Genomic DNA, 16,001 nt, shown 5'->3' on the forward strand with positions numbered 1-16,001 from the left:
CCGTTAGCAACGTTGAGGTCAGGAGGCAACAATATACATGTAGTCTTATGCAGTTTTGAGGAATTTAATGTTCCTGTTAGTGTATGTTTTTCTCGACGCATGCAGTTGGATTGTAAGACAGTTACGGCAGTTTCACTGCTGGATGCCCACCAAGACAGTTACGGCAGTTTCATGAGTGCCCTGCGCGTGGCCGTGGCGTTGGCGGTGACCACCCCAGTGCTGTCAACCGTCATTGGGGGGTCTGAACCTACTCGATGCACGTCGTGCTGGCAGCTCACACATTGCACGGCCCTCAATGGCCTCAGCTTGCCCGATCCAATAGTTGGGTATACTCGGTACACACAATACTTCTGCCACAACATTATCGCATTTCTCTTACACACGAGCTAGAAATGCGACGTCGCAGCTGGAGAAGCAAGGGGTGTGTGAAGACATTGATCACGCTGTGACGTTGCTGACTGTGTTTGGCGGCAAGTACCAGTATAAAGACACCTCTGCGTGCCGTGAATTGGTAGGTACATTCAATGTGCGTTCTGCGAAGGTTTTAAAGTCGAATACATTGGCGTACATATATGCATGTAGGTGTACACGCTGAACTGTTTGACGTGGGCGTCCCAGGATAATGCGTGCTTGAACGCTCCCATGCCGCCCTGTCGGTCGCTGTGCGTCCAAGTGGCCGACCAGTGTGTCTTTATGCACTCGTACAAGTTGTTTTTAACTCAAGTGTGCTCGGCCATTCCATGCACGGACAAACCCACGGGCACCTGCGTTCCAGGTTTGCGTTGTTGTGATTGTTCTTTGCAGTCAAAGAGGACTTTGTAGGACAAAACGAGCTTAACCCAGGGTTTAACCGATGCACCGTCCACGACGATTACTTGACGCTGCCGCTGTCGAAGGGACCTTCCTGGCTGCATACATTTCCAAGTACGGTTTATTGTTGTTGTTCGTGTTTCCATTACTGAATTTCGTCATCGTTTTGTGCTTGTTGGTGTGTGTAGCCTTCGTGGCGGGGCTGGCGCTGCTATGCCTGGTAATATAGATGTAATAATCACAGCTTGACCATATATTGACGGCTACTGTGAAGTGTCATACAGTGGAATTCTAAGTCGATACCTGCAACCTTTGTCTTAATCGCGTTGGCCTATCGTGGCCACTACTTAAAATTGGAACACTGTGTTCCAATTTAAGTGACATAGTGACATTGGGTGCAGCCAGCGTTGACCACAGCCCTTCGCACTAACGTCACTAAAGTTAGGTTGAAAGACTCTTGACTCATGAAGAATTGAGACCTGTACAACATGAAAATGCACTAACGATGGTTTGAGCTTACTGTTCTACAGCGTGCAAGCACTACGTGCCACGGTTGTCGTCGTCGCCGCCCTCAGCAATCGCATGGCTCAAATCGGGACAATCGATCGTTCGATGGGATTTGCTACTACAACAGTGACACCCGCTGAACTTGGGCGAGAGTACGACGGGTTTGTTGGACGTTGTGTCGAGGCGCTTGGGATGGTCATGCGCAAGGGCACCTCCACGCAAGGCCTTGTCAAGGCTATGAGACCAATTGGTAGCTTTGGCCGGCAATGCAACGTGTTCTTGTTGATTCATGTGGATTGCATAGGTTATGGCAAAGACAATTGAAAACACAATGCGAGCGTCTTCAAAATAGGTTCTTTCATATGCGTTTCAGGTCGCGACGTTTCACGGACCAATCAAATCCACGCATTTGTTCGAAACCGCTAAACCTCCTTGATTGAAACGAGCAAACACCCGTATTCAAGTCTCACGGCTTCTATATATAAAGCCACTTGATTGAAGGAATGTTATTACTGTAGTAGTCGACAACGCAAGGCACATCGCAAAGGGATTGTATGTAGCCTAGTTAGCTTACCTCCAATCCCACGGGACCGACTGTATGTATGCATGCGAGCACATGACACTCGCGGTGATTCCGTAGAGGCTAGGGACTTGTTTGCATTCAAGTAAAGGCTGGATCCGGCCACTCAGCCGCTCCACAATGCCACTGTAACACTTGGTAACATGTGAGCTCGACGACACAACACTGGAGTACGACTAGTACAGGGGGTGGTACTTTACTACAGGTACAGTATACAGTATACGGCAGGTTGATTGAAATTGGCGGGATTTCACGACACAGACATGATACGCTTCAACGTTTGAACGTTCAAAAAGTACTACTAGTATCACCGAGAATATACAGTACAGTAAAACAGTACCATTAATTTTCTCAGAAAACACTGCAGTGTTTATATGGAACTTAGTATACTCGGACCAACTCACCTCGTACCTACGGGCTAAGTGCATCTCAATAGATAGCGATATCTAACCACTGGTGATGCAGTTAACCCCGGAGATTTAGCGTCGCACGTGTACTCAACGGAGTCCGGCTAAACGAGTGTATCCGGATGGGTGTAATTCTCCGCACGGACTCAGTATTTCGGGTAAAAAAACAGTGATACTGTTTTTATTGACGGATTATTCTGCAATGTAGGAAAAAGATCGAGAAACTGTACAGTAAAGTTTGGGAATATTAACCCTCTCAAATGAATATAGTATGAAATGTGGGAGGGCGTTAGGATTCTTCGACGGATTGCACAAACACAGCAGATAGAAGACTTGGCCGCGCTTTGAGATGTATGTATACTTGGCCATTCCCAAAGGGTGTGGATGCCGCTGAATGTGTAGCACATGGGAAGGACAAGGAACCTCTTTCAGGTGGTACATGAATCCCGAAGCAGCAACTGTTCGAATGAGGACATTTGAGCTCAATGAGCATGATGTGACCATGGTGACAGTACTTTTACGATACCATGGGGTCGAGAAAAGAATACTACGTAGTAATGCGCACGGAATGTGCGGCTTGATCTCATTAACATTAACTATTACCCTAGAATAAATATACATACACACGCGCCTGTCTGTCCAAATCGTGGACGGAGGTCTTGCTGCCTACTGAAGCGTCATGCGCTCTGGTATCGTGGTTGGTATGATCTTTCTGCCCAAGGGGGATGCCCACTCGGCGTCGTGCTGGCATTCGCGCATGATGTGTGTGCGGTGGAGCTCCTTCTGGAGGTAACTCAGCGACGGTTGATCGTCGGCGTCGTCGTCGCCCAACAGTACGCAATCGATCGTGATGTGGTCGTATTCTCCGCAATTGCCGCAACGCACGTTGTCTTTCTTCGTTGAACGGCACGGCGTGGTACCCAAAAAGTCACCGCAGCCGTTGTACTCCAGTGGACCGCGTCGGAAGACAGCGCCACGTACTTGCAAGTCGGACAGCGATCGGTTCCGAGGAATGCAGGTTTCACGAGCTAGGTACTCTTTTTTTTCCACGAAGGACTGCGCACGGAGGATGGGGCGGAGTTCGTTCGTCATGTCGTCGTCCTTCAGGTAGTGCTGTTGCATGATCAGGTGCATGTACCTTGGAAAATTATGTTATGACACCACTTTATGTTGTCATTGCATGATGACAGAAACGGGTTCAATTATACCTTCTTATGTCATTTAGATTTCTTAGCCGCCAAAGTTTCCACCGTCTGAATCTGTCAACGTTAAATACGTTTAATGCGTTTTTCTTTTTCGGAAAAAGTTACAGTAAAGCTACTTGCGTACAAGCGAACACGTCTCTTGCCTTCCGAGGTGGACGAAGGGCGTTCACGACAGCACGCATCGTTGAAAGTGTCAACTCGCATTTCCTGAAGGATATAGTTAGCGCACATCGTTGGAATTTGTCGACTCCTATGTCCTTATGGGAAATTTGCGTTTTATTCGATACTGGAACTTTACCTCCTAGGTTTAGCGTATCTGTATCTCTAGCTCCTTCCGAAAATGAGAAAGGTTTGACTTTCCTCTCCCTTGGCCTTGTCAACTTGACTGGGCTAACTGTTAACCCAAGGACATTCACGAACGTTATGCATAATCTTAACCCCCACAACAACAAAGCACTACAAATAGAGTCTTTAACATGACGCTTTGTGGAAACTATAATTGCCCCCAAGTACCAAGCGTCAAAAGCTCACCTTCTTCCTTCGACCGACCACATGAAAGTTCTGGCATCGACTGAACAGGATTAGCTAGAACGTTTTGGAATGAGCCAATTGGCGTGGAGTATGACAGATGACGACGGCGCGTAAGTTACCGATCTCGGCTACGGAACGGCCAACGGTTACACGGGATGATGAAGAACTGATTGCATGACGCCGAGGCCGCGGCAATGGCGATCGCCGAGGAACGAGGGGACCATTGTGCCACGAGGACAGGAATCTTTGGTACGAGTATGGGCAAGATGACGTATCGGGTACCGACAACGCACGTCACTTGGGACAGGGGGTCGAGCAGGTGGTGAGTTTTGTGGCAGAGAAATTCTCCAACAGCAGGTAGTTACTACTACCTGCTGGCTGGAGATTGAAAACTACCTGTTCTTGGGGAATACCGAATTAACTGATAATCGTCCAGACAACAAAGTCTTCTTTGCACAGATAAGACGCACGATCAAGTCACCGTACTCATACGTAGACAAGTAGCCCTGTAACCTGGGACTCCGTACCTAACCCCGGTGGGCACGTGTACCGTACGTGTATTTCATGCGTTTTTTGCATCCCAGTGGTTAGCTACTTGACGTTAAAGCCTTGCCGAAATGTGTTGTGAAGTCCACTGTACTTATCTGTGCAATAACCAGGACAATTGTCCGTTAGTTAATTCGATATTCCCCGAGAAAAGGTAGTTTTCGACCTCCAGCAGCGCCATACGGTAGTAACTACCTCGTACCAGGAAATTCCTCTCCGTGACACCTACTCCTACGAGTACATATTAACTGAAGCGCGCGTCTGTGATACCTGTAGGATGAAAGGAGGATGAGTTAAAAGATTTTGATTTTGGAAGGACTGTTCGTGTGTTGTGTTGGTACAGTATTGGATTGGGGAAACGCCTGAGAACCGTGCGACGATGACAAAACTCTACTGCTTGTTACAGTATCATGACAGAGCTTTTCGAAGGCAGGTGGCAGATCTCCACGACGGACAGGCGGGCCTTTGTAGTAACGTTACCGACTTCCGCATTTCACAGCGCGACGACTTTTCCAGGTAGACACCAGACACCCTCCCATCAACACATATATTCGCCAAATCCTGGACGAATAAATTCTTATAGGACTGAACGCCAAGAATACACTCCTATTATATCTCTAATATATCCTCCCTAATATTATATTCATGGTACAGTACAGTACTGCCCAATTCCATAAACGAATTCGCTCAATAGCCATTGTGCTAAGCACGCCACTACAGTAGCGCTCTAGTTGATGGCTTCAATTCTCACACCAAGATACGTATAGGTGCTCTGTTGCACGATTGTAATTCAGTCTGGGTTGAATTGGTCAGCACATGTATTGACACGGCAACCGTATCCGGATACGTGTAATTCTTTGAAGACAGAACTGGCTCGCTTGTTTCTCTTTGTATTACTGTATTGTCATTTTACCGAAAGTTTGGACTTTGTTCTGATTCGACAAATCTATCGATCGATTCTTTGTCCTGACTTTTGTATGTAGAGATCGTCCAATATCACACTAATTTAAGTCACACACTAATTCCGTGTTGAATTCCTCGAAGAGTGGTTTTGATTGGCCACTTGATAAGTGTTCTGGGTTTTGATTGGTCGATCGATTATCTGCCGATTTGGTGTTGCTCATTCGAGTCATTCGTGAGCACCCCACTCCAATTTCGAATCGACTTGACAATACTAGCTAGTACTAATTGCAGCTTCACAGTAGTAGTATGCAGGTATACTGTAATTCATGGTCGAGGGTGGAATATGCAAATCATATATTCGACGACGCCGTCAAACTTCCCCAACACCGAGTTGGGATATTCACTGCCATTAGCCACATCTTGGAATGAAATTCAACCATAAATTCGATTTGATACAAATTTGGGGAGGGGGTGTACCGATCCACAATCGATCTGATTGGTTGAATTTCATTGAGAAGGTTTTGATTGGCTAATAATTTGGAGCTCATCTGAGGTAGCCAATTAAATCGATTTAAATTCCAACGAGAAACCACGCCACAACATGAAATTTCACTCGAAAGCACAATATTATTCGCGGTGTTGCTAATCCTGTGAACTCTGTAGAATTTCACACAAGGAAATTATTTCGAGGATATTACTTGTGAGCTCATCACAAGGAAGTGTTCACAAGGAAATTCCCGTTTGAAGCGTTTGTCGAAGTGCAATCAATCATTGCAACAAATAAAAAAAGTTCATTACGAGGTCGCAGGAGAATCGGAAACTACAGGCGAAGCGGGCCGACTGCCATTGTCGGACTTGACGAGCAGCAGCTTCAGTGCCTCCGTGGATGGCACCAGGTCGGCGGTGACGAGGTCAACAACGCAAGCGACGAGGTCGTCGTGACCAGAAGGACTCGAGAACTTGGCCACGCACGACTCAACCACAGAGGCAGGGACGAAAATGCTGCGGGTTATCGCATGGCGAAGGAGGGTGACGGTGTCTGCGGAGGTGGGGGCGGCGATCAGCATTGCTTCAAGAAGCGAAGCTAGAAGGAGGTGACGTTGCAGTGGGTGGGACGAGAAGAATTCACTTACCGGTACGCAGGTCGGCGTGTGCATGTTCAGAGGCGAGTAGTCGATGGAAGAGGTCCATTACCCGACTTGGTTCTTGACGAATAAGCACGTCCACGAGTAGTTTCGACGTGGTAGCATCACCTTCGTCGAGTCGTTGTCCAACCTGGTCGATAGATTGAATCGTCAGATGGAGGCGTCGATGGCCGGGAGAGTCGAGTTCTCCTTCCGCCTGTAGCAGCAGCGCATGCAATGCTGTGGCCACATTGAATTCGCCGTGGAGTAGCGCTATGTGCGTAGCATCGAACAGCAGCGCCGTGGACGTCGACGTGGCAAGTCCATGTTGGAGGACAACGAGATAGCGGCGTGCCCAGTCCAGGGCTGCATGAGGCTGTTCGAGTCCCATCGCAAGCACCGCATCATGAACGCGGACATGGTGACGGATGGCATGCTCGATGACAGCGTCTATGGCGTCCTTGCGTGCCCCTTGCTTGAGGATGGCCAATGCTACAAACGATGCCACATTATGGACAGTTACATACTTTCACAGAACGCTACCAATGTCTTGCAGTAGCCGCGGCGGCAGGACGAGGTCATGCTTGTCCATCAATTGAAAGATGTGCCAGGCATAGTGTCGGTCCTGGTGGTCGTAGAAGTGCACAAGACTCTCGTACAATGCTTGCCGAGTCGCAGCTACATGAATATCATCATCCTCCTGCAAGTGTCGAAAGTGGGAAGAGCAACCACATACGTGATACGTCGGAACGACCGTGGAAGATGGAGAGAAGGGGCTTGTGTGCAGGGCTTTGGATGGCATTCCGAGGTAGCAATTGAAGGCAAGCGGCTGCGACATCGTCCATGTCCCTTCGAAAGCAGGACGACATGATGGCATCGCCCAAGCCTGGATAGGTCAATGGTGTTACCAAACCAGCATCGCAACATTGCACAAACAACGCGGTCAACACATGCAGGTCGCGTTTATCGACGGCAGTGGCGCCATGGTCTTTGCCTTCTTCATGATCGACGAGAAAGAACTGATGGAATGCATCCGCGGCGACGGGGATGCGATGCTCCAACGCCATATGCAAGGCATGTACAACTCGCGGTCTGTCGTTCGACTGGACAAGGAACAAGAGCAGCTCGCGGAAGGCTGACGGAGGCGGCACCACGTTCAGGTCGTGGTATGCCGCAAGGAGAGGACCAGCGAGTTTACGCTGCTGTTTCAAGAAGAACCCAATCGTGCTTCGTTGGACATGGAATGCATCCTTCTTGAAGGCCAGTCGCTCAATGAGTGTCATCACCGTCTGCAAACTCCGCGGCGTCTCCTGCGTTGTCAGCTTGTACATTTCCATTGCAGACTTGAACTCTCCATCCAACAAGTGATGCTGAAGCTTCTGAGCATACACGTCGCCGGAAATAGCACTGCTGCTACTCCATCGTTGAAAGCCAGCTGTCCATCGCCCCACTACCGGTAGAGCAACGACCTTCCTCGTGCCCATGTCTGTGTTGCAAAAAATGACTCGTTCAATATGAGCCTCTGTGATTGGCTACAATGGTACACAATTGGCGAATCACAAGGCTCAAGCTATCCGGATATTGCTCCTCCAAAAACAAATGAAACCAACATGGATGGCAATCACTACGTACTAGTCGGCGTAAAAGACAACGATTACATGTCGTTGCAGTTAGCACAGTCTCATTGTGTTGAGTGAAGAAATCGAATGTTGCTCCAATGATACAGGTACGAGTCTTTGACATGGCTACAGTACACACAGTGTTGTCGAAGTTAGGAAAAATGAAAAGCCAGTGGTAGTATCCGGATGTGAAATCCTTTCAAAGCTAATACTTTCCAAAGATCTCAACTCTGTGTCGCTTCATCATCCGCCGATTAGCAAGTGTCATGTGGAGTCGTAGCGTATTTGCACTTGTGGGTACCGCGGTGGCGCTGGTGTCTGCCCAAGTACAAGAGATCGATATCTTACCTTTGCTGCCGTTCCGGCCTTACCATCTTCCTCGCATGCGATGGACGGACCTCAATCGAGTACTCGGCGAACAAGCCAGCGAAAAGATGATTGTGAGCAAGCCAATGGACACCATGTTGGGCAAGATCAATGTCCCCAAGGAAGACCAGAAAGCATTCAATGCGTTGTCGGCCATGGAAGTCAAGAGTTTACACGGTGACGCCGAATTCGTGGACGAAAAACAAGTGTGGATCGCGTTCGACTTGATCCACGAAGGCGACATTCCGTCTGCGATCGAGTTGTTGGACCAGGTAAAGGAACAAGCATCGCGACAGTTCGGGACCAAGCACCCGCTGTACGCGAACGCACTCGCCGATCTCGGGTATGCGTACATGAAGCAGAAGGACTACATCAAGTCCAACTCGTTGCTCGTCGAAGCCATGGAGCTCGACGAAGGTAGCACGTTTCTCTCTTTGTCCATACTTAGCGCGCCAATAGAGCTCCAAGACAAGTTTGGCGTGTACAACACTGCCGCGTCCATCAACCTCATGGCCGCGTCGGCACTTGCGTCTGGCGCGGGCAACTTTAACGCGCTGAGCAATGCTTACGAGGCTGCATTCAACGCCTTGCACAAGGAATCGCATGCTTGTGCGTGTTTTACGCTTCATATTCTGGCATCTTTTTTTAAAGTTTTTCTTTGTGGTAGCGCAATTCGAAATCCTCATGAACTTGGCCAACATGTACAGACTCCACTGGCTGCCCCTTCGCTCGATCAACATGTTCAAGCTGGCCAAGCAATATGCACCGAATCCGTCTGTGAAGTACGCCGACTTGCTCGTCGGTCTCGGGGCCAGCTACATCATGGAGGGTGAATTCCAACAAGGACATCGCATCCTGTTGTCCGCCGTCGACATGTACTACATACGTTGTAAAACCTAGTTGGTTTCGCCCTAGTTTTCATTATGCATGTGTCCAGGTACGAATCGTTGGATCGACACTCGAGCCATGGCCATTTAGAAGCAACGTACTACTTGGCAACGTCCGAGTTGCTCCAGAAGAAGTATGGCGCCGCCTTAGCTCGGTTTCAAGCCGCCAGGAAAGCGCTGACCACGGAAACGTTTCCATGTGCAAAGGCCACCCTCATGACGTCTATCGGAGCCTGCATCGCCGCCATGGGCTACACAGACATGGCCATTGGAATGCTCGACGCAGCCAACGCCCTCTTGTCGTACGTGCATTTGTGTACTTTGACTCAAGGGAATGATGGGAATTAATATGGTAGTGCGCACGCCACGACATTGGAGAACGAACTGTTTGCGCCGTACATTCACTTAAAGATTGACCATTTGCTCGCGACGCTATGGGACCAAGACAAACAAGCGCCACACGCCAAGCAACAAAAACATGCGGCCGCCGCGTATGAAGCAGCTGTGACACTGTTTGGAGACACACATGCGTTGGCAGTGGCGCACAAAGTGGTGTAATACAAACCACACAAATACTAATAGTAGTAGTAATCGTGGGAGTAGTTAGTAGTCAAGTGCGTTAGCCCACTTCCTATTACTGTAGTACTACGTAGTATTACAGTAAGTTAGTGTCCACTAGTAGGAAGTAGTAGTAGTAATAGTAGTAGTAGTAGGAGTAGTCGTTACACGTGTGTTGGGAAGTGGACTACTCCCACCAGTAGACACAAACTTACTACCTAGTAGTACTACGTATCGGTAGTAGTAGTTACTAGAACGTAGCCGGTCAACTGAATGGATCATCGTCGTGAGAATTATTATACACTGGACGGATCGTCGTTGTGCTGGAGGTAGGCCATGGTAGTGTCGTACGCCCAGAACGTAATAGCCGCCCCAGGAATGCCTCTATCGTAGTTTAAAGTTAGTGTTTCAATCACAAACGAGGGAGGTATGATGGAGTTGAGAGGATGCATCATCATGGGGATGACGACAGTTTATGATGCAATACGAACGGAAATGGCAAGGAAATTTATATATATATATATATATGCATCATATCGCACCGGGAGAAAGCAGCCTGCCACCCGTGAAACACCCGGCCAATTCCATGCTGTCGAACTAGTTGGAGTCCCGTTCGAATCATACCGAGGGGTTGCTCCTGGTGCGAAGTTGACGGCGTTGAGACTTGAATGACTGTCTTGATCTACGTCAGTTAACGATATCAATTATTTGTTAGTGCCACAGAGGAGATAGTGATAGATGGTTCCAGTAGACTCTATTACGTCGCCATTCAAAAGAGCACAAGAGGGTAAGTTTAGGCTACCGTGTCAAAAGGTAATGCAATCGACCAAAAGGCAATCCCGCCCGTGGCACCTGCTACCAACACGCGAGACGTGGTATCCCATTCGCTGGGCAAGGCAGATCTACGATGGACATTTGACGGAAACTTGCGAGAAAATGGAGGGGGCAAGATGATGCTGTACTACTTGACGCAGTCGAACGCCATAAAGTAACACGCTACGCCCAGCGCATCTCGGGTGATGGTGCACGAGAGTCCCTTCCACAATGCCAATGGACCTACGCTAATGAGGAATGACACGGAGGAAATGAAGGCGGGAACCGCGTGCCTTCGTGCATGATGACTTGACGGACGACGTCGGCGGTGCCCTTGTACTTGGCATGCTGTTGTTGGATTTGAAGGCGGTTTCGTACGAGTTCAACGGGCGCGACAAGGAAAGCGTTGATACCGCTGATGGATCAAGAAGATGAGCGACGGAGAAAGATTCTGAAGCGACATAGTACCCTGCGATGGCCCCAGCGCACGTCGAAAGCAGCAGCGGCGACGGATGATCCATATGTGCCGACATGAACGAACGCACATGACCTTGGGCTGAGAAGATGACGGATTTATACACAGCTTGGGAGAAGAATGGAGGGAAGAATCCCTTGTACAGCCCGCGAAGGCCTTCGTGACGGAGCGTTGTGCAGACAACCGACGCGAACGAGGACGACGACGAGTACTGCAACCGCGTGCGGATGGTGTCCAAAGGATGACACACCACCACGCTAGACATGCCTGAGACAGACCCAGCAACGACGAGCTGCTGGAACGATGGCGGTGGCCGCGGCTTGAATGTCATCGTCATGACTCTTTGGAGTTTACACTCCTGCCACCTGAACAAAATGGACCAATCAAACGGGTGAAACGATCAAGGAACCAATCTGATCATTTAGAACCGGCTAAAATGATTTGATTGGCTGCTCAGTTCATTAATTAGTACAGTATATTATATTATAAGAATAGTATTAATCGTATACTACTACGTATTAATAGTACTACAGTAGTACGGTGTTAATTTAGTAGAGTACTTACTACTGGTATTCGGATGGAGTAGTACTACTACTCCATCCATATATGAGTGTAGTACTACTCATTGGTAGGCAAAACCACGTTTCCGGCATTCTAATTGGCTAATCATATTCAAACAGCAGCTCCCAACTCCCATTGGTTGCCCAAAAAATGTGAGCGTTCCTTGAATTATGGCCATGAGTGTACCTCATTGGCTAAAACTATACCAAATTTCAACTTGCCAAGTTTGGAACAGCGTCATGGCGAAATCGCGCTGGTTCCTTGGGTTGGCTGTCGTGATCGGGATCCTTGGGGTGTTCTGGCCTCAGATCGAAGAGATCCTCTTCAAGAGCTGTCCTATTACTTTCATGGGCTTGCGCGAGCCAAAGCCACGGTCGGCTTCATCAAAGCTTGATCCGACCCACGACGTCTCGCTAGCGCAACTCCCATTGTTCACGGTCGAGGAGCTTCAGCAATACGACGGCTCCGACGAATCGCGCCCGATCTACATGGCTGTTGGTGGCATTGTTCTGGACGTGACGAGCGGGGGCAAGTTTTACAAGAAGGGGGCCGAGTACAACCAATTCGCAGGCCAGGTAGCCTCGTTTCGTTGAGCAATGCTGACCGGGATGTCTAGGCGTGTACTCGAGCGTTGGCGTTAGCCTCACTCGATGTCAAGGACATCAACGACATCACATCCGACTTCACACCTGCTCAACAAAAGGATCTGGATGAAACCTTGACTTTCTACCACGGGAAATATCCAAAGGTTTGCTTCCTATTGGCACTCATGCGAATTTGACTGTGTATCGTTGCTTAGGTTGGTGTGTTGGCGGTCAAGCGCTTTCCAGAGAACACTTAAGTAATCTCAATACAATCGACATGCATACGTCCATTGTGCAGCATGCAAAACGACCTTTATAGCTGGGTCTTAATCATACTGGGCCAACAGAAGAATCTACAGTCTTTAGACTCTTGCTAAATGACTTATAACCAGCTCGATCGAATGCCATCTTCTCCTTGTTGCGTCGTCGGCTTGGTCGATGGGTCGCGGGGTTGCGGAATCGTTGACGGGCGGTAACGATAGACTTCACACACAAACACAATGACAACCGACAAGGCCACCGTTCCCACTGCTATCCCGAGAACGAGCCATGGACTGGTGGGAGGAAGCGGGGTGGCCACGGCTGTGGCATTGCTGCTGTTAGTGGCGTTGAGACTTGCTCGTCCGGTCTTGTTTTCGAGTGCGGACGTCTTGGTTTTGTTACTTCTGGTGGTCGAAGGGCAATACGTCACCATAAGCACTTCATTCAGTGGACAGTCGCGCGTGGGGTAGGTCGGGTCTGCCGAGTTTAGTGGCAGGCAATTGCTCCGCTGGTCCTTGGATACCAACGGTTCGACCAATGTGGGTGTTCCTACACATACATATATCGTTTGATATCGACACTGTCATCGAATAGTACAAGGCGGCACCTGTCCCTGCATGGAAATCAAACCAAATTTGCTGCCACGAATCCCCTGGCATGTGTTGCGTGTACTCCAACCCTACAGGTATACACATATAGAGTGATGCAATGAATGCACCCGACAACGTACTCAAGACCTCTCCACTGACTCGGAACGAGCCTTGGACAGGAAACGGACCTGCGCCGCAGTTATCGTCCTTGGACTCCCCTGGCTCCAGTCGACACGCGACGTAGTTGCCTTCGGTCCACACTTGAACGACGACAGCACATTCATTCGTGAACCGAAACTCCGCCGCCGTCACTGCTAGCGCCAAGTAGCAGACCACTAAACCCGTAAGGAATGCCATCGCGTTCGACGAAAATGCGATAATGGAACGCATCCTCGCAGAAGAAACCAACGACGCTTTCGTGTAAAATAGAGGACACGCGATTTTTCGAGTGTATACTTGAAGCACTTGTTTTTAAAGTGTGTTTACCTTGATATGATTGTGTTGAATGCACGAAGTTCGCATAGCGTTATCAGCACTTTAGAGGCGAATCACAAATAAGAAGGTATATATATATATGTGTACTCTATTTGGCGAGGGTTTAATCCTAGCTAGTTACAGCTGCTTGTCCAAGCTATACCCGCCTTCGGTGACGAGTTCAAAGAAGATGCCTGTGCCAGCGTGAACCAGCGCTGCGGGTGTGTCGTTCTGGACCAAATGACCTTGGTCAAACACGAGGATGCGGTCGCAGTCGAGCACCGTGTCGAGGCGATGGGCGATGGTGAGCACCGTGGAGGACGCAAACTCGGAGCGCACGACCTGCTGCAGGAGCTGGTCGGTGTCGTGGTCGATGGCTGCCGTGGCTTCGTCCAGGATGACGATCTTGGCCTGGCGCAACAAGGCGCGGGCCATGCACAGCATCTGGCGCTCGCCCACGCTAAAGTTCTCTCCGTTTTCTTCCACGGGTCCCAGCAGCTTGTCCGAGTCGGCGCCGATGCGACCATCCAGCTGCACCTTTTGCAACGCGAGCCACAGCTGGTCATCATCGTACTCGTCGAACGGGTCCAAGTAGTTGCGCAGTGTTCCTTTGAACAGGACGGGGTTCTGGGGGATGATGGCCAAGTGGCTGCGCAGGTTATGCAGGCCGACGTCGGCGATGTCGAGGCCGTCGATGCGGATGTGGCCGGCCGCGACGTCGTTCATGCGGAACAGCGACATCATCAAGCTGGACTTGCCCGCGCCCGTCCGTCCGACGATACCCACCTTTTCGCCCCCATTGACTGTGAAACTCACGTCTTTCAACACGAGGGGGTCCGTGGGTTTGTAGCGGTAGCTCACATTGTCAAACTGCACTTGGCCTTGGGACGGCCACGACGTCGACGCTTCGTCCAATGGCGTGTGCCGCTCGCCTTCTTTGGTCAGCCGGATGTACTCGTGCAGTCGCTCGGGGGCGATCAGCGCCGTCTCCATCCGAGCCCAGACGTTAACCAGCCCCGCCAAGTTGGCAGGAATGCTCAATCCGTACGTAATCACGAGCGCAATGAGCCCGGCACTGATGGCGTCGTGCATGACAACAACCCCCATCAAAAGCGCAAACACGATTGAGCAACTGATCAGCTCCACACGCAACGCAAACCACTGGTTGGCCGTCACTCCCACCAAACTTGCGGCCACAAAATCTTCCAGGAGGTTGTCATGCAGAAGGTTGAAGCGACGGAGGTACTTGGCACCAAACGCTCGGATGGTCGTGGAGCCGTCAATGCCTTCGCTGACCAAACTCAACAGCGGCGACCGCGTCGTCTTTTGGATGCGGTTCACTTCCCGCAACGGGGCCAAAAAGTACAAACCCAATAAAGTGTACACAGCCATGAGCGGCAACACGATCAGTCCCATCCACTGGGTGATGGCGATGGTCGTGACGAGTTTTGCTATTGCGGAGGCCGTTTGTATCAGCATCGGTGTCGCGGAGAATGGAATGGCCATGTCCACTTGAATGATGTCGTCGCCGAACCGATTGAGAACGCGGCCGATGGGGTTAGTGTCGAAGAACAACATGGGGGCTTCGAGAAGACTGTGCAGCATCTCCGAGAACAACTTCTTCGCCCCGCGCAAGCCATACATCAGCACGGACGCGATCTGCATCAACGTCACCACGCTGGTGGCAAGAACGAGGATGCCGTAGATGAGGATGTTGTGGTTCGTGTTGGCTCGAAACGCAGCTGGGGACAGCGTCGTGCTTTGGTTGGACCAGTGGGACAGCCACATGTCGCTGCCGACCTTGATGGCTTCGACAGCCACCGTCAGAAACACCATCACGGACATGGACCGCCAACCTCCGATCGCCCGGATGTACTCTACCACGACAGCCTTGGACACGCGGCCTTCGGCACGCCCTTCTTCCAACACGAGGGTTCCCGATTGTTGCTCCGTCGTGTCCAGCAGGGTTTTGTCACGGCTGTCGTCGTTGTTGTCAGGCTTGACGACCAAGTCGTCGAGGATATCCTGGCTATCCACCGCCCAGTAGGCCGTGGGGGGAGGCAAGGGGGTGACAGATGAGACTGGCTTGGGCGAGTTGGTGCGGTTGCGAGGTGACGTGGACTCGGTGACGGCTCCGTCTTGGACGAGGAACGTGCGATGGACGTGGGGGGACTGGATGATGTCGTGACTATGGGTGACT

At 50.2% G+C, this 16,001-nt stretch overlaps 8 protein-coding genes across 13 annotated transcripts in view; 3 read left to right on the forward strand and 5 right to left on the reverse strand.

The window, feature by feature from the left end:
- The first annotated feature begins 153 nt into the window (after positions 1 to 153).
- H257_05564 (hypothetical protein) lies at positions 154 to 1,643 on the forward strand. 6 transcript variants are annotated; one of them, XM_009830475.1, is made up of 5 exons: positions 154 to 335; positions 391 to 511; positions 583 to 775; positions 823 to 924; positions 999 to 1,643. In XM_009830475.1, the coding sequence occupies exons 1-5, from the start codon at positions 172 to 174 to the stop codon at positions 1,037 to 1,039; spliced, it is 621 nt and encodes a 206-aa protein (XP_009828777.1). In that variant the 5' UTR covers positions 154 to 171; the 3' UTR covers positions 1,040 to 1,643. The 6 variants fall into 6 exon arrangements, with proteins under 6 accessions (XP_009828777.1, XP_009828779.1, XP_009828781.1 ...); XM_009830477.1 differs by having other exon boundaries at positions 619 to 775; XM_009830479.1 differs by having other exon boundaries at positions 583 to 924.
- Positions 1,644 to 2,849: 1,206 nt separating this feature from the next.
- On the reverse strand, positions 2,850 to 3,443 carry H257_05565 (hypothetical protein). The gene has a single exon (XM_009830481.1). The coding sequence runs from the start codon at positions 3,436 to 3,438 to the stop codon at positions 2,971 to 2,973; it is 468 nt and encodes a 155-aa protein (XP_009828783.1). The 5' UTR covers positions 3,439 to 3,443; the 3' UTR covers positions 2,850 to 2,970.
- Positions 3,444 to 6,260: 2,817 nt separating this feature from the next.
- Positions 6,261 to 8,116, reverse strand: H257_05566 (hypothetical protein). The gene is made up of 4 exons (XM_009830482.1): positions 7,350 to 8,116; positions 7,157 to 7,291; positions 6,623 to 7,105; positions 6,261 to 6,573 (listed from the first exon to the last, which is right to left on the reverse strand). Exons 1-4 carry the CDS (start codon positions 8,095 to 8,097, stop codon positions 6,284 to 6,286), a joined length of 1,656 nt encoding a protein of 551 aa, XP_009828784.1. The 5' UTR covers positions 8,098 to 8,116; the 3' UTR covers positions 6,261 to 6,283.
- A 344-nt stretch (positions 8,117 to 8,460) lies between these two features.
- H257_05567 (hypothetical protein) lies at positions 8,461 to 10,178 on the forward strand. The gene is made up of 5 exons (XM_009830483.1): positions 8,461 to 9,015; positions 9,058 to 9,207; positions 9,266 to 9,473; positions 9,536 to 9,787; positions 9,842 to 10,178. The coding sequence occupies exons 1-5, from the start codon at positions 8,499 to 8,501 to the stop codon at positions 10,041 to 10,043; spliced, it is 1,329 nt and encodes a 442-aa protein (XP_009828785.1). The 5' UTR covers positions 8,461 to 8,498; the 3' UTR covers positions 10,044 to 10,178.
- An 82-nt stretch (positions 10,179 to 10,260) lies between these two features.
- H257_05568 (hypothetical protein) lies at positions 10,261 to 11,692 on the reverse strand. Its single transcript, XM_009830484.1, has 6 exons — positions 11,325 to 11,692; positions 11,150 to 11,271; positions 11,009 to 11,099; positions 10,846 to 10,945; positions 10,586 to 10,725; positions 10,261 to 10,427 (listed from the first exon to the last, which is right to left on the reverse strand). Exons 1-6 carry the CDS (start codon positions 11,666 to 11,668, stop codon positions 10,340 to 10,342), a joined length of 885 nt encoding a protein of 294 aa, XP_009828786.1. The 5' UTR covers positions 11,669 to 11,692; the 3' UTR covers positions 10,261 to 10,339.
- A 400-nt stretch (positions 11,693 to 12,092) lies between these two features.
- Positions 12,093 to 12,808, forward strand: H257_05569 (hypothetical protein). Its single transcript, XM_009830485.1, has 3 exons — positions 12,093 to 12,467; positions 12,509 to 12,640; positions 12,692 to 12,808. Exons 1-3 carry the CDS (start codon positions 12,132 to 12,134, stop codon positions 12,731 to 12,733), a joined length of 510 nt encoding a protein of 169 aa, XP_009828787.1. The 5' UTR covers positions 12,093 to 12,131; the 3' UTR covers positions 12,734 to 12,808.
- A 50-nt stretch (positions 12,809 to 12,858) lies between these two features.
- On the reverse strand, positions 12,859 to 13,717 carry H257_05570 (hypothetical protein; the record flags this gene model as incomplete). The annotated part of the gene is made up of 3 exons (XM_009830486.1): positions 12,859 to 13,286; positions 13,345 to 13,416; positions 13,468 to 13,717. The coding sequence occupies 3 exons, from the start codon at positions 13,715 to 13,717 to the stop codon at positions 12,859 to 12,861; spliced, it is 750 nt and encodes a 249-aa protein (XP_009828788.1).
- Positions 13,718 to 13,939: 222 nt separating this feature from the next.
- Positions 13,940 to 16,001, reverse strand: part of H257_05571 (hypothetical protein) — a gene marked incomplete at its 3' end in the record, with an annotated part of 5,862 nt that continues 3,800 nt past the window's right edge. The window contains exon 2 of the mRNA XM_009830487.1: positions 13,940 to 15,989. Coding sequence (XP_009828789.1) covers positions 13,940 to 15,989 — 2,050 coding nt within the window. The remainder of the gene's footprint in view (positions 15,990 to 16,001) is intronic.

The sequence above is a fragment of the Aphanomyces astaci genome (assembly GCF_000520075.1).
Source record: "Aphanomyces astaci strain APO3 unplaced genomic scaffold supercont1.10, whole genome shotgun sequence".
Classification (NCBI taxonomy): domain Eukaryota; phylum Oomycota; class Saprolegniomycetes; order Saprolegniales; family Verrucalvaceae; genus Aphanomyces; species Aphanomyces astaci.